Source organism: Phalangium opilio, unplaced genomic scaffold (genome assembly GCF_054372755.1).
Source record: "Phalangium opilio isolate 3A_F unplaced genomic scaffold, DU_Popi_V2 ptg000032l_1, whole genome shotgun sequence".
In the NCBI taxonomy this organism is placed as follows: domain Eukaryota; kingdom Metazoa; phylum Arthropoda; class Arachnida; order Opiliones; family Phalangiidae; genus Phalangium; species Phalangium opilio.
The window spans coordinates 3,134,824-3,150,007 of record NW_028324159.1 but is presented as its reverse complement, the minus strand read 5'-3'; the positions used below and the strand labels follow the sequence as shown (position 1 = coordinate 3,150,007).

Sequence of the window (15,184 nt, the reverse complement as noted above, 5' to 3'; positions counted from 1 at the left end):
CGAAATTTTCTACTACTTACTCAAATAACACAATTATGTCTATCTTCCATTGCCAACAAGAGCGCAATTTAAACCTCAAATGCTTAGTCGCTGAACATAACGAAAACTTCCAAATTCTCTATCCCAACTCAAACATTTTACCAAAAATGCACTATTTGGTACACTTTCCTGAACAATTAAAGAACTATGGCCCCTTGAGATTTCATTCATGTATGAGGTGGGAGAGCAAACACTCTTACTTCAAAGACAAAAGGTGGCGCTGTTTTAAATCTGTTCCTAAAACAATGGCTTTTATGCATCAGCGATGGCTTTGTCTTCAACAAGGTGATGGAAATGGTGGGAAAAATCAACATTTTCTTGGTGACGTGGATCTTGTTAATGAAGGCCACGAAATTGGTATTGAAAATGATTTAAAACGCTCATTACGTATGTTTGATGAAAATGCAGACGAGACGTTTACCATGCTTGTCAGTCCATCAATAACGGTTTACGGTCATTTGTATGAAAAAGACACAATTTTGGTGCAGAAATACACAGAAGAAGCTGGACCAGCTTTTATGATTGTTATCAATACTGTTTGCATTAACCTGGTTTCATACGTTGTTTGTGTGAAAACCGTCACGCAGTACTTTGACAACCATTTGAATCGCTATAAAATTAAAAGACCATCTTGCGGAGAAACGTTTTTAATTCCAATTAAGAAACTTGCTTTTAAGTGGCCTCAAATTTGCCATTATATGGACGGCAAGTTCTTGGTACTGCTGTACAACGCCCCAAATATAGAGCTGTGTTAATCAACCACCTCATTTTCTATTGCGTGGTGTGTATAATCTCTCAATTCTCGTAGACATTTTTTTATTTCTGGAATATTGAAACATTTATGCATGATTAATTTGCCCAACACGGGCTTAATTGTAATATGTTTTTTAAATGTATGTGTTTTACCATTTTTATTAATGTCACAATCTCTTTTGACACACAATTATGATTACAGGTACATATTTTAAAATATATTTGAAACAAATGTCTCTTTTCAAAATTATCAATTTGAAAAGAGAAATTAAGAAGGCTATTTTTGCTCAGGATTTTGAAGATTTTATTGATCAAGGTAAATTATTCTGGTAGTACCCTTCGTTTAGAAAGTTATACGGTTTGGTTATATTCCTTTTCAGGATGTTCAAAATTAAACATTTTGCGAACCCCTTTTGTAAAAATTGTCTTGGAAGGAGATGGTGCCGAAATAGATGATTGGAGTGTTCTCATACATTGTTGCGCTCACCAAATAATGATATTGGGTGAAGGGGAAGTGTATAGATCTTCAAATATGTCATCAATTTCTCAAGATTCTAACCTCTTACAACGTCAGGTATGTTTTGTGTCCTACTCAAGAATCTTTCGGTCAATCCTATCATTGTGGTATATTTAACAAACCATATGCTTAGACTGTTTTAGTCGAGGATCGCAACGCCGATGATTTTTCAAACGAAGAGAATATTTCCGTAATTTCTGCCAGCTCTTCAAGTGCGTTACACGAGGAATTTTCAGCTGGAGCTTCATCATCACAAGAGTTGACGGTAAGTTTTCATTTGAGAAAAAAGCCAGAGAGCCTATCTAATTATTTTATTTGAAAGCTATTTCAGTTTCAGTTTAGTATACAACCCCATAATTAAATTTAATTTCAGGCGAGGGTAGAATCTCATACCTTACAAATAAAACTTCCTAGATTTTCGGATTACACAGAGAAGAGACTTCAAGATAAAAAACCAATGGCTATTTTCTCGAAAATTGTTAATGAACTTGCGTACGGATTACTAGCAAAACACGAGATGAATACTAGAAAAGAGTATGACTTGGTTGGACACCTCATGTTCAAAAAATATCCTTGTATTCAAGTGGACATCGAAAGCAAAGTGCCATGGGTAAGATACATTCGAAACTGAGTTGAAAGGGCGTATATGTACATTGATTTTGGACTGAAATATTAGTTATGTCTAACCACAGTAATTTCCATTTCTGGTTCCTTAGAAATTTTTGACAGACAAGCTGTCCGCTAGAATTCGGCACATAAGGTGGATGGAAAAATCGAAACTGAAGGATTGTGAAAGTTTTGGTGCTAATAAAAAGAAAATTAAATTGGCGAAAACTTTAGACGAAGCTTGTTCAGTAGAAATTCAGATGCCGGAAATATCGTACGATAGTGCATTATTGGAACTTACAGCGTTGTTTGAAGCACCTGAGTTAGATATTCCAAAGGTACTAAAATTAAATCGATCAACGTATACAAAGAGAAGAAAATGGATGCTCCAGAATAAAGTGGATCATAATTCGATATTGGATAAATTTCCTCAATTTAGTGATGTTCGTTTTGTGAGTAAAATTTCATTAGTGGTAGGAAAATGATTTTTTCTTTAAATAATTATGTTCTTCCTTTTAGCTGGAAGCGGAACTCAACCTTATTCTGAAGGTAGAGGATTCCAAGAAGATATTTCTTGAAAATTTTAAAAAACTGAAGGAAATTTTGGGAAATGAAATTTTGAAAAATCATTGTGATGATCTGGAGGATGAAGACAATAGTCAATTGAATAAAGATCTGGAACTTGTGATGTTTTTAGAGCGTAGCCTTACTACTACTGGTCGAATGAAAGGTTCCCAAAAAAATTGTGGACGCAAGAAATCGAAAAAAAATCAACCCTTTTCAATTTTAAATGTCACTCAAGTATGTTCTGTAGTTTTTTCCTAATGATATATTTTAAAAAGATTCCAATAAATGATTATACTTCCAGGACGAGTTTCCAGTTTCAAACTTAATCGACGCACCGCAATTGGTCATCGTTCAAAAAAATGGCGAAAAGCAAATATTTATCCTGTTCCAAGAACAGAAGTTGAAATGTACATTTCCATTAGTTTTGGGAGAGGCTATTTTCTCTCTGTTGGCGTATTACTACGTGTTCGATTTTTCTTATCCAGGAGTCTTAAGTCAAGTTCTTGCCTTTTACCAAGAATACGTAATAAATGACTACACCCCAAAGTCAGCATTTAAAAGGTCATACAAATATTTGAATTTTGTGGAAAAGTACTCTCTAAGTGACCTGCGTAAATAATGTTATAACTGATTGTCAATTTGCACAATCGAGTTTTTCGTGAATAAAAATTAAAAACAATAGTTTGATGAAGAATAAAAATTAAAAACAATAGTTTGATGAAGAATAAAAATTAAAAACAATAGTTTGATGAAGAATGAAAATTAAAAACAATAGTTTGATGAAGAATAAAAATTAAAAACAATAGTTTGATGAAGAATAAAAATTAAAAACAATAGTTTGATGAAGAATAAAAATTAAAAACAATAGTTTGATGAAGAATAAAAATTAAAAACAATAGTTTGATGAAGAATAAAAATTGAAAACAATAGTTTGATGAAGAATAAAAATTAAAAACAATAGTTTGATGAAGAATAAAAATTAAAAACAATAGTTTGATGAAGAATAAAAATAAATTGATGAAGAATAAAAATAAATTGATGAAGAATAAAAAAAAAATTGATGAATTATATAAAAAATTGATGAAGAATAAAAAAAATTTTATGGAGCATAAAAAAAATTTGATGGAGAATAAAAAAAACTTGATGGAGAATAAAAAAGAATTTGATGGATAATAAAAAAAATTTGATGGAGAATAAAAAAAATATCATGGAGAATAAAAAAATTTGATGAAGAATAAAACATTTTTTGAAGAATAGAAACAATATTTAACTTAAATGGTTTTTCATTAACTTAGACCAACATAAAGTAAACCTAAACGACTTATAAGCAAATCACGTTTAAAACATTTTCGTCTACAAATCAAAACACGTTGGATAACTATTCACCTACCTACCTATACACGTTGGATAACTATTCACTAGATACCTAAACACGTTAAGAACCTATACGTGAGTAAAACTAAACACATTTAAAAGCTATACCCCAAGAAAAATAAACGTTGCAAACCTAAACTCCTTATAAGCAAATCACGTTTAAAACATTTTCGTCTACAAATCTAAACACGTTAAATAAATATTCACCTACCTACCTATATACGTTAAATAACTATTCACTAGTTACCTAAACACGTTAGGAACCTATACACGTTAGGAACCTATACGTGAGTAAAACTAAATACATTTAAAAAATATACACCAAGAGAAATAAATGTTGCAAACCTAAACATGTGTAGTCGCTAAACACTACGGACCATAAGCATATTCAAAAACTCTACATTTAACCGTAAACACGTTTAGGAATTTCACGTGTTTAAATCGCGTTGCATTTTGATGTTTAGGAAAACGTTTAGATACGAAACATATTTTTTTCTGTGCAGACTTCAGGACATTGGGATAAGTAGATCCGAAGATATATTCAGTCTTGGGCCTGAAGTTCTGAACCCATCATTTTGACTTTGGAAAATAATTTTTATATAAAAAAAAAACTATCCACTCTAGATGCTTGAATCCTTTTTAGTATGATAAAACACGCCGAAACACGGGTCTCATTAAAATATAAGGTCATTTGGATCAATAGGGCCAAGGATCTGACCAAAAAATCTACCTCCTCCCTTAGAACTTAGTGTTAATTTTCGGTTCCTTCAATTTTTTTTTAAAAAGTCGCGCTTATACTTGTAAATCGATGTCTTTGAACGGGCTTCTATAGCGCGAGCAGCCTGCGTCGTTGAGTGCGTGATCGAGTGGGCTATTGTCAAATCAAATACACTGAACAATACTTCTAATGAATTAAACCATAGAGGAGGGATAGGGAGAGAGAATCAGCATAGGCAGCCGTGATCCATGCGTAGTGAGAAGAGGGGAAAATGTACGGTACGCTGCGGCTCTTAACGCGCAACTTATTCACGCACAGTTGGCGTTACAGGTTCTCCTCTTTCGGGCTACCAATACTAGAGAGAAATTTCAGTTACGTAGGGGAAGGCAGAGACAGGGGCGGTCAGGACGCCCCTTGCGCGAAAGAAGTGCGTCCAAAATCTTATCGTACCAGAAATTTTTGTTACACCCCCCCCCCTATTTTTTCATTTTTCGGCGGATTTTATAGAGCGCGTTTCTATCTCCCTATTTCCCTCCTCTTTGATTAAACTGGGTCCATTGGTGTTTATATTCTAGCGTTTACAAAAATATCTCATCGAAAAGATGAATACACGAAAAAAAATTAATACCAAAGAATTCATTGCGGAATACAGTGAAATCGTGTGCATACTTTAGGAATTCACGTGCATTCTTAAAGAATTCGTGCTAATTTTTCTGATTTCAAATGAATTCATGCTAATAATTTTCGGGAATACAATTGAATTTATTAAAAATTTTGGGAAAACGCTGGAATTCATAAGAATTCATTAGAAATTTTGGTAATACGCTGGAATTCATAAGAATTCACAAAATGTTTTCGGGGAATTCAAATAGTTTGATCAGAAATTTTGTATGAATTCATGAAATTTCTTGGGAATTCACTTGAATTCAAAGGGCTATTCTTGATTCGTTGGAATTCACTTGAATACATGGAATATTTTGTGGAATTCAGAAGCTTCTTTTTGCAATTCACATTGAATTCAGCCAGAGATGTTCACCGAATTCGCGAGTTAGAAGCCCCTCGCACCCGACCAAGCGCTTCACGAGGCAAGCTGCTCGCGCCACGGTCGATTAAAAAAAATCGGTCGCGCCAAGCCAAAAATCCAGTTTTTAACGGGTTCTTCTTTGGGAAACCGATGAAAACTTATTTTAATTTGAAAATTTGTAGCTATTGCATTCAGGAATGCAACAGGTATTTCTCCTAACACGATTGCACGACTTAAGTCTGTGCTTGAAGTTTACATATTTCAAATTTTTCTTCAAAATTCCTCACCAGAATGAGTAGCAGACAACGCGTTCTTCAAAAGCACAATAATAAATATGTTGTCTATTCTGCCGCGAAGTTGCATCTCCTGCCCTCGCGTAAGATCCTTACTCCTACTTGAAACTTTGATAGAAAATTTATAGAAGCATCTACTGCCCGGACGGTTTTTGTGAATACGTGGACAGAAACGAAAACCTTGTTGTCAGAGGATTTTTCAAATGAAAACCAGACGCTTCACTCCAAATTCTTTTAAAATCAACCGCCCTCTGCGAGTCTGCGGCACGGAACTTCTCAAACGAGGCAGCAGAAAACCGATTTTTATTTACAAGATATTTCAATAGCGGTGAAGGTGCCGTCCCTTTGTAGTGGAACTTGCTGGAGTTCAAAGTTCGAATGTCCCCCATGATGTTGATTAAAATAGCGAGGCTTTTTCGAACATACTTTATTGCGCCTATTTTTAAACTAAATGAACATATATAATATTTAAACCATCCAATTTCAATTAATAGTTGCCATCTGCATAGTCATTAATTAGTTGAATAACTGCCAGTTCACACATCCTTTTCTTATCAGGAGTGAAATGAGCAATAAGACTTGGTTATATTAGATGCAAAATGCGTTTTCTCCTTTTTCAAAGAAGTGCATATTTCACTAAAATTACAAGATTCAAATTTTTTTTATGATTTTTCATGTTGTTTTTCGTAATTTCATTAAAAACTGTTTCTTCAAAGGCATTTGGAAGATTCTGTTTTTTGGATGGTGTTTTAGAAGAGAATTTGGGGACGGAAATCTCTTTTCGCTTATGGTTTTCTGCCATGTCTACCCTGATAATATTATCATCAATATTTTCGGTTCTAGAACTGGAAGTCGATTCGTCTAGAACTTATTCTTCACAATCGAGTTCGAATCTCTGAACTAACTTTAATTAGACAAAGTGCCGCGATTTCTATTGAATTTCTTCTACCGTAAGGAGATTGTTTGCTTCTTTGGTGTTATTTCCTTTGTTTTTCGCACCCTGGGATTCCTTATGAATCTGAATATCCGCTTTTCTTGATAGTTACTTGTAGTACTGAAATATTACCGTGTTTAGCTACCAAATTTTTAGAACTTGCTTCTTATTTTTGCTTACTCTCGTCGGGCAACAATGTCTTTTAAAAATAAAATATTTTGGAAGTCCATTTGATACAATGGAAAGATTCTTCTTCAAATCCTTGCCCACTGCGTGTAGCAGTATGAACATTGAAAATATTTTTAAATTGATCCACCAAATTTTATAGCTAGGGAAGTGGAGGTTTCCAGAAGATGCAAATGACTTATAGAGACCCGGTGATTTATAGTACATAAAAGGACACCACTGAATCACCAGTGGATGCCATCCCCTCATTGTTTTGCTATTCAAAGGGCTCATTTTCAACTGAGTACATAGGAAAAGTTTAGGGAACTCTACTTTTTCTTCTTTTAATCCTTTGTGGATGACATCTTCTAGCCATTCTTCCCCTCTAGCGCTGACAGTCTCTCCAATCTTCCAGATCAATTTACTAACTTTTTCTCCCTCCGATTAAATTTTCCATTCAGCTTTATTTCCTTATAGTACAGTCATTTTATCACAAACATAGAGGGAACCCGGAACAAATTGAAACAAAGCTGAAAATTTCAGACCTTGTAGATTTTTGGGCGCTCTTTAACGTGGTAAGGTCTCCCACACTCTCCCAGTGGTGGAAATTCCGCCATATTGGAAAATGGCGGACAAAATCGAGATAACGTCTAATAATTATGGTTCTACTTAACCGATTAAAACGTAATTAGGCTTCAATTGTAGATTACCTTCAGACACAATTCAACTTATAAGATAGTTTGCCCTACAACTAACCGGAAGTTGACAATCTGACCCTGAAGATTCTCATATAGAAAATCGGGATTTAAAGCATTTTATGGTTTCTATTTTCAGAATACATTTCCAAAATCGAGAAAACGTTTAATAACTCTGGTTCTACTAACCCGATTAACACGTTATGCTTCAATTGTAGATTACCTTCAGACATATAATTCATCCCAGAGATATGTTACCCTACAACTAACCGAAAGCTCACAATCCAGCCCGGAAAGTAAGGCAAATTTTTGAGTATTGCGAAACGGTTTCAAGCGAAATAAGTGCATACAGGGTTTTAAGCCTAAAATATATAATTCCCATTATATTTTTACCTCTTTGACGATGACGTCACGGAGAGGTATTATACTGGACGTGTGTGGGGGTGTGTCTGTCTGCGTTCGTAGTTGGCAAATTGGAGCAAACGTGTTCGTAGTATGCAACGTTAGGATCAAGAAGTGCGTGACGATCAGCTAGGGTTACGAAAAACGTCTAGCCTCCCAATTGCAGGGCTTCAACCAAAAGTTCATGCAATTGCGGATTTCATATCATTTATTGTGAACCAATCGCCTTATATACCCTTAAGCTAGGTTCTCACTTGACCGAAAATACGACGGAAACCCGGCGTAACTTGAGTCGACCGAAAACTTTAACGCCGAGCACGACGGAATTGCCGTTCCGCCGGTTTCGGTCGGACTTAAAACGTGTTCTATTTTTTCGGTCGTTCCCGGCGTAAATCGTGTATGTCAGCCAATGAAAATGTGCGTTGTAGTGACGTCACTATCATATGTCCCGGGAAATTTCAACATATTGCGCAATACGCGGATGGTGGATATTTCATTCACCAAATTTTCTTGGTATCCTTGATGTTGCCGCTTCTTAAATATATCCCTTACCGAAAACCGCCAAGTGGCACTCTCTCGATATAATTTGTACACAAAGTACACTAAATTTATGTGATTATAAATACATAACGTATTTATAATTTCATTCGAGAACTCGGCATCACTGAGGTCTTCCATTTTGTTTGTTTACCTTTTAAACTACTTCAGTATAGAGCCCTCTATGTTTAGATCTCTCGAACGATCGATAATGGTCACGTGACATAATAAAGGTTCCGCTTCGTTTAACTTACGCTACAAGTGAGAACGCTCTACCGCTGACGGCCAGCGTAAAGTAAAATTTCCAAACCGCTGGCTGTTCCTTTCCGTCGAGTTTTTCGGTCAAGTGAGAACCTAGCCTAAATTTCCAAAAATTGTTAAAGAGGCATACGCTAGAATTCAAACGTCAACAATAGCAATGTTTAAAATTATTTTACGAATTAAATTTATTACATTTTTAAAAATAATTACACTTTTTCACTTAAAAGTATATTATTATCAGGTATGCAAATTGTCCTTTAATTTCAAATTTAAAGCTAGATTCCCACTCGACCGAAACAAACCGGCGGAAATCACACAGCCAACGGTAGAAATTTTAACTTACGCCGACGTCCGGCGGTAGACCGTTCACACTACGACTGAATTTTCAGTTTGGCGGTAGATATTTTTGGGTCACGTGACAGATATGAGTTGTTTCCACAACATCCATTTCACACTCTGAATTAGTATCTTTGTCCCCTTGTCGCTTATATCGTAAAAGAAGGGAATTTTTCTAACCTCATCAGTAAAGTCTTCCTTATTAACATCAAATCTCTTTTTACTTCCGTTAGTTTAATTTTTCTTTCTTGGTGGTATGTTTGCGATAAGCCTTGGTCAACCACAAAAAAAATGGCGGCTATCAATCGATCTCGCGTAAGCGGGCGCTCTTGAAATTTTTGACGTCGTCAGTGGGATAATTTCATTGGCTGAGACACCGGCGTAACGCCGAACACGACCGAAAAAATAGAACACAAGTTACGCCCGACTGAACGGAAATTCCGTCGGGCTCGGCGTAAAGATTTTTCGGTCGAACCCTTTTCTGCCGGGTTTCCGTCGTGTTTTCTGTCGAGTGGGCATCTAGCTTTAGGCATAACAACTTGTTTCAAAGTTTATGTTCGCCATATAAGTTATTACAAATGGTCAGCAAAATTTGTCGAATTTAGTCAGGGAAATTTGAATTTAGTCAGGGAAATTTATGGAATTTAGTCCTGGAAAAGTCAGGAAAATTCATTCAAAAACTTTCTTACGGACCCTGAGTAACATGATACTACATAACTACAAATTTTGGTTTCCAGTTGGCAAAATTAAGTGGGCTCACCCCCTTCCAAACCTAGTCTCTTCGGAACGCCTCTGCCGAACACTTTCCACAGCCACAACATCCGGAGCGAAGCACCTTTACAGACCTTGGCAAACACCTTCGTGATTTCGGAAATGCAAGATCGCGGACGTAGAAGAGACTTTACAGAACGTAACGAGGATGGAGAAATTGACATCGTAACACGTTTTGAGACCAATTTTATGCTAGAAGTAGAGCGGTGGAACAAGAAGTTCCACTAAGCCTTTCAACTATTCTTGCCAGTTTACAAGGGTATCACTACCGGCAAAATCATATCCTGCTACCCGAAGCCTTAACAGACGAGGAATACCCAAAACTTCAAGACTTTAGTCTTAGCATGCGCGAACTAATTAAAGCCATTGCATTGCTTTTGAGAAAGTTACCGTTTTCTGACGGGGCTAAATTTTAAAGGGATGGCACGATAAACCGGCTTAACGTACATTACTTTACCCAACAAAATTATAATTTAGTACAGCGTAATTTTTTATATGTATAATTTAGTATAGTGACGTCATCCGTTAACAGTATTGGGGCTTGTCTACAAAGGAAGGTGTTGTTGGTCTGATCTCGACCACACTGTATAAAGTGATTGATTCACAGTAAGTTATAAGAAAAGCCGCAATTGCATGAATCTTTAGTGGAAGCTATTGGTTTATACTTGTTACTTCTAGGCACCATAATGTGCTATCCACATGCACAATGTTTATGCTATCCACACGCACCCTATCTATCAGTCCATATCAATATATAGTTTATGTACTGTTATACTAGAAATGATTATTGAGATTAAAAGTTAGTTCCTTTTAGTCCACCACGATGATTTCACGATAGATGAGGGACGTGATGATAGTAGGTTATTAAATCCTTTGAGTTGTTATTTTTACATTAGTTATGTTTTAATACTAGTTAATAAATGGTTATGTTTGTTTTTAAATTGAGCCTGGTTATTCAAGTAGTATAAGTCAGCCTAAGCCTTGGACATTATGTCTATAGAAAGATACTGCCTACCCCTTCCCTCAACAAGTGGTAGCAGAGCGTGGTTTGGGGTAAGGTCGTGAAAGAGAACACATGGTGAGACAAAAGAAATCGGAATGGCTGACGGGTATGGCTCAATAAAATTTAGAAGACTGAACGGAGAAAATTATTAACAATGGTCGATTGATACAAGAGCATGGTTGTTGGACGGAGGATTATTGAAAATAGTCAGTGGAAAAGAAGTTAAACCGGATGCAACTACAGCCAAGGAGGAGAAGATTGAGAGATACGAACAGAGATGCGAACCACAAGACGATAGACAAGTTCACATACAAGAAGCAGAAGATCAGAGGGAGAATCTTTGTTATAACACAAGATTACGTTCCAAGAAAGAGTTACCAGAAGAACGAAGAAAGAGGACCAGAAGACGATAGACAAGTTCACATACAAGAATCAGATTACGTTCCAAGAAAGATTTACAGAAATGTAAGACCATAGACAAGAAGTTCTTATCCAAGCCTAAGGAATCAATAGATAAAGAGACGTCTAGACCCGAAAATATGGAAGCACTTTGTATGGAAATTCCAAATTCGTTTGACGAAGCAATCAGAATTCTAGAAGAAATGAAATGGAGAGAGGCGATGACTACAGAGATGGATTCAATTACCAAAGAGACGTTTGGGATGTAGTACCAGCTCCAGATGGAAGGAAGATAGTCGGATGCCGCTGGGTGTATGTAGTTAAGACGAAGGCAACCGGTGAAGTAGCTAGATATAAAGCCCGGTTAGTCGCTCAAGGGTTCACTCAACAATATGGATATGACTACAATCACACATATGCTCCAGTTGTTAACTTTGCTTTAATTCGATTGATAATCGCACAATTCGTATCGAGTCTTGGATAGCTACATAGACAGTTAGATGTGAAATGTGCTTATTATATGATACCTTGGAAGAAGATGTTTACATGCGGCAGCCGAAAGGATATGAAATACCTGGGAAAACTGATTACGTACTCAAGTTGAAGAAGGCTTTATATGGTCTGAAGCCGAGGTAAGAGGCAATGGTTCGCCGAATTGGAAAACTTGCTGATAAAATTAAAGTATACAAGACTACGGGGATGTAATGGCATTTATCGATATAACTCTGATGCACTTATCATTGTATATGTCGATGATATAATCGTATTATCAAGAAATGAAGAAACTCAGACAGAATTAATAAATCAACTGAAAAGAAACATTGAAATAACTGATTTGGGACCATTACATAATTTCCTGGGAGTACAGTTTGATTTTCAATATGACGGGAGAGTAAAGATTCATCAGTAAGCATACGTCGAGAAAACTGCAAAGGAGTTTGAAGTATATCTAGAACATTCCACTGATATACCACTTCCAACAGGGATTTGGCTGTAAACAATAACTTGGAAACTCCATATCGAAAACTGATTGACACTTTATTGTATTTGGCACAAAGAACGAGACTGGATATAGTTTTTGTCGTATCTGCTTTATCAAGATTTTCGACGAGTCCAGAACAAATACACTATAAATACTTGACTAACTTGTTGAATTACGTTTGTTCAACAAGATCTTATGGACTACATTATACATCAGCTAAAACACTTCGATTGGAGGCATTCACTGATGCGTCTTATGGATCCGATCTGGACGATGGTAGATCGACAAGTGGCTACGTAGTTCTGCTAGGGGAAAATGTCATTGATTGGAGATCAACTAAACAAGAATGCGTTGCAAGGTCAACGATGGAATCCGAATATATGGCATTAGCTGACGCCTGAAAGGAAGTTATCTGGTTGGACCGAATACTAAATGAAATTCTACCGTTATGTTCACAAGTCAATAATCCTGAACTTTTACCAATCATCAAATATGATAATCAGTCCACAATACATTTTGCTGAGAATAGAATTGAGAACCGCCGATCAAAACATATAGACATTAAATATCATTGGTTAAGATAATGTGTTGAAAAGAATATGTTTAAATAACCTATGTTAGAACGGATGATAATCTGGCGGATATTTTTACAAAATTGTAAGTTAAAAGAAAATTTGAAGATTTTGTATTTACGTTACATTTAATAGAATAAGATGTTGTAAAGAAAACAAGTTGGGAAAACCAAAATATTACCTCTCCGTGTCGAGAAGATTATATAAACTTAAGTATCCAATGAAAACGTCGACCTTTTTGCCCTCATCCTTTCCCGCGCTTTGCGCTTCCTCATTTCATCCTTACTCTCAACATTATCTTCCTCCATTTTACATACAAAAATCAAATACTCACAAAAAGAAGCGGCAAAAACCTGCTGGCCCTATACAACCACTAAATTTGACTTAATGTCCAATTTCCAACAACAATAATATACCGGTAGTTTAATTTACAACCTACTAGCATCGAAATTCTCATTAAGAATGGCTCCCTCGGATAAAAAAGGGTAATTTTCAACTAGGTGGGTGTTATCTCATTAGATTTGAAAAATATCATTTGTCTTTTTTACCAATGCCTAACCGTTTGGATTTTTTAAAAGCAATCTTAGCACCAAAAAATATTTTTTGATACAAAATAAATGTTTTATATTCTTATTAAGAATAAAACAAGAGGATAAAAAATGCCTGTACTCTCGTAATTTTTTAAGCTTTTATCATGATTACTCTATACAACAGTAACAAGGAGTATAAACCCATTAGTGGAAGCAGTATTTTTTCCGAAACAATCTCGCTTATGTTTATCCTCTCTAGTTCGCTAAAAACGTATTTCTCCTACGTAAAATATTAATAGACAGGCAAGGATTCATACCATTAAAGAAGGAGCGCAATATTATCCATATTTTCATTTCATATACAGAGAAAAGAAATTATTATGTTTCTGAGAGGAGCTTCCCATTTTTGTTATTGTTTTGAAAAATATATCGCAATGCACGGGCCTTGATAGATATAGGAGGCAATGAATGAAATATATCACAATGCATGCGCCTTGATAGATATAGGAGGCAATGAATGAAATATATCACAATGCACGGGCCTTGATAGATATAGGAGGCAATGAAGGAAATATATCGCATGCACGGGCCTTGGTAGATATAGGAGGCAATGATAATCTCTCTCTTTGCACGAGAGGTTTATCTTTAATATTTAAATAAATATAATTATTTTTAATTATTTTAATCTTCAATAATTAACATTAATAATAGTTAAATCGTTTAAAATAAAGTTATACCTATTATCATCTCAAACTTTGCTAATATTGACGTTTGAAGTGAAGGGTACCCCTCTTGCCCGCTTTCTTCAAATTTTGGGGTATATATACGATTCGTTTCCATTATAATAGTAAGGGAAAAGCGCAATTGCGAAAACCTTTGGTGGCGATCCCACCTTAGGGAGGCTAGACGTTTCTTGTAACCCTAGCTGATCGCCGCGTATATCCTAAAACCAAACGATGATAATGGAGTAGAAGCCAATGATACAGATTGGTGTCTATGTGGAATAGACGGCAGACCAGTGGATGGTGGTGTTAGAAGCCAGTGTAAGTGCAGACTTGTGTCAATGTGGGATTGACAAAGAACAGAAGATGGTGGTGATTGGAAGCCAGTATGTACAGACTGCTGTCCAAGTCGAATGGACGAAGACCAGAAGATGGTGGTGATTAGAAGCCAGTATGTACTGACTGGTGTCCGTGTGGGATGGACAAAGACCCGAAAATGGTGGTGATTAGAAGCCAGTATGTACAGACTGGTGTCCGTGTGGGATGGACAAAGACCAGAAGATGGTGGTGTGAGAACTGAGCCATTTCCGTGACTGTGAAAGCAGTTCGGAAATGGCGAACACGTTTGCTCCGATACGCAAACTGCGAACGCGGTCACGTGGGTGTAACAACGGACAGACAGACAGACAGACACACAGACAGACAGACACACAGACACGGCCGTTACAGAACCTCTCCTGGACTACGTCACACGGAGAGGTAAAAATTATGTTGTGAAGGCATAGAAGTATCAAGTAGGGAGAGTATTGGTTTATACTTGTTACTTCTAGGCACCATAATGTGCTATCCACATGCACCATGTTTATGCTATCCACACGTACCCTATCTTTCAGTCCATATCAATATATAGTTTATGTAATATTATACTAGTAATGATTATTCAGATTAAAAGTTAGATAAAGATTTCACGATAGATGAGGGACG

The 15,184-nt window shown here is 36.1% G+C and overlaps 2 protein-coding genes and 1 pseudogene across 2 annotated transcripts; all 3 read left to right on the top strand.

Annotated features, from left to right (window-relative positions):
* Window positions 1–212: 212 nt before the first annotated feature.
* On the top strand, window positions 213–794 carry LOC149685300 (uncharacterized). The gene is made up of 2 exons (XM_089871118.1): window positions 213–360; window positions 448–794. Exons 1-2 carry the CDS (start codon window positions 213–215, stop codon window positions 792–794), a joined length of 495 nt encoding a protein of 164 aa, XP_089727244.1.
* On the top strand, window positions 683–11,408 carry LOC149685299 (uncharacterized). The gene is made up of 11 exons (XM_089870999.1): window positions 683–820; window positions 995–1,108; window positions 1,173–1,366; window positions 1,443–1,574; window positions 1,683–1,919; window positions 2,026–2,367; window positions 2,435–2,716; window positions 2,784–3,005; window positions 10,470–10,475; window positions 10,546–10,598; window positions 11,168–11,408. The coding sequence occupies exons 2-11, from the start codon at window positions 1,024–1,026 to the stop codon at window positions 11,406–11,408; spliced, it is 1,794 nt and encodes a 597-aa protein (XP_089727125.1). The 5' UTR covers window positions 683–820; window positions 995–1,023.
* A 194-nt stretch (window positions 11,409–11,602) lies between these two features.
* On the top strand, window positions 11,603–12,777 carry LOC149685298 (uncharacterized; annotated as a pseudogene).
* The last annotated feature ends 2,407 nt before the right edge of the window (window positions 12,778–15,184 follow it).

Bases quoted from the DNA above. Each gene is read 5' to 3' on its own strand.
- LOC149685300 (XM_089871118.1), top strand. From the start codon at position 213: ATGAGGTGGGAGAGCAAACACTCTTACTTCAAAGACAAAAGGTGGCGC. The intron at 361-447 runs GTGACGTGGATC...ATGAAAATGCAG, and splicing joins GAAAAATCAACATTTTCTTG to ACGAGACGTTTACCATGCTT.
- LOC149685299 (XM_089870999.1), top strand. From the start codon at position 1,024: ATGTCTCTTTTCAAAATTATCAATTTGAAAAGAGAAATTAAGAAGGCT. The intron at 1,367-1,442 runs GTATGTTTTGTG...CCATATGCTTAG, and splicing joins CTAACCTCTTACAACGTCAG to ACTGTTTTAGTCGAGGATCG. The intron at 1,920-2,025 runs GTAAGATACATT...CTGGTTCCTTAG, and splicing joins TCGAAAGCAAAGTGCCATGG to AAATTTTTGACAGACAAGCT.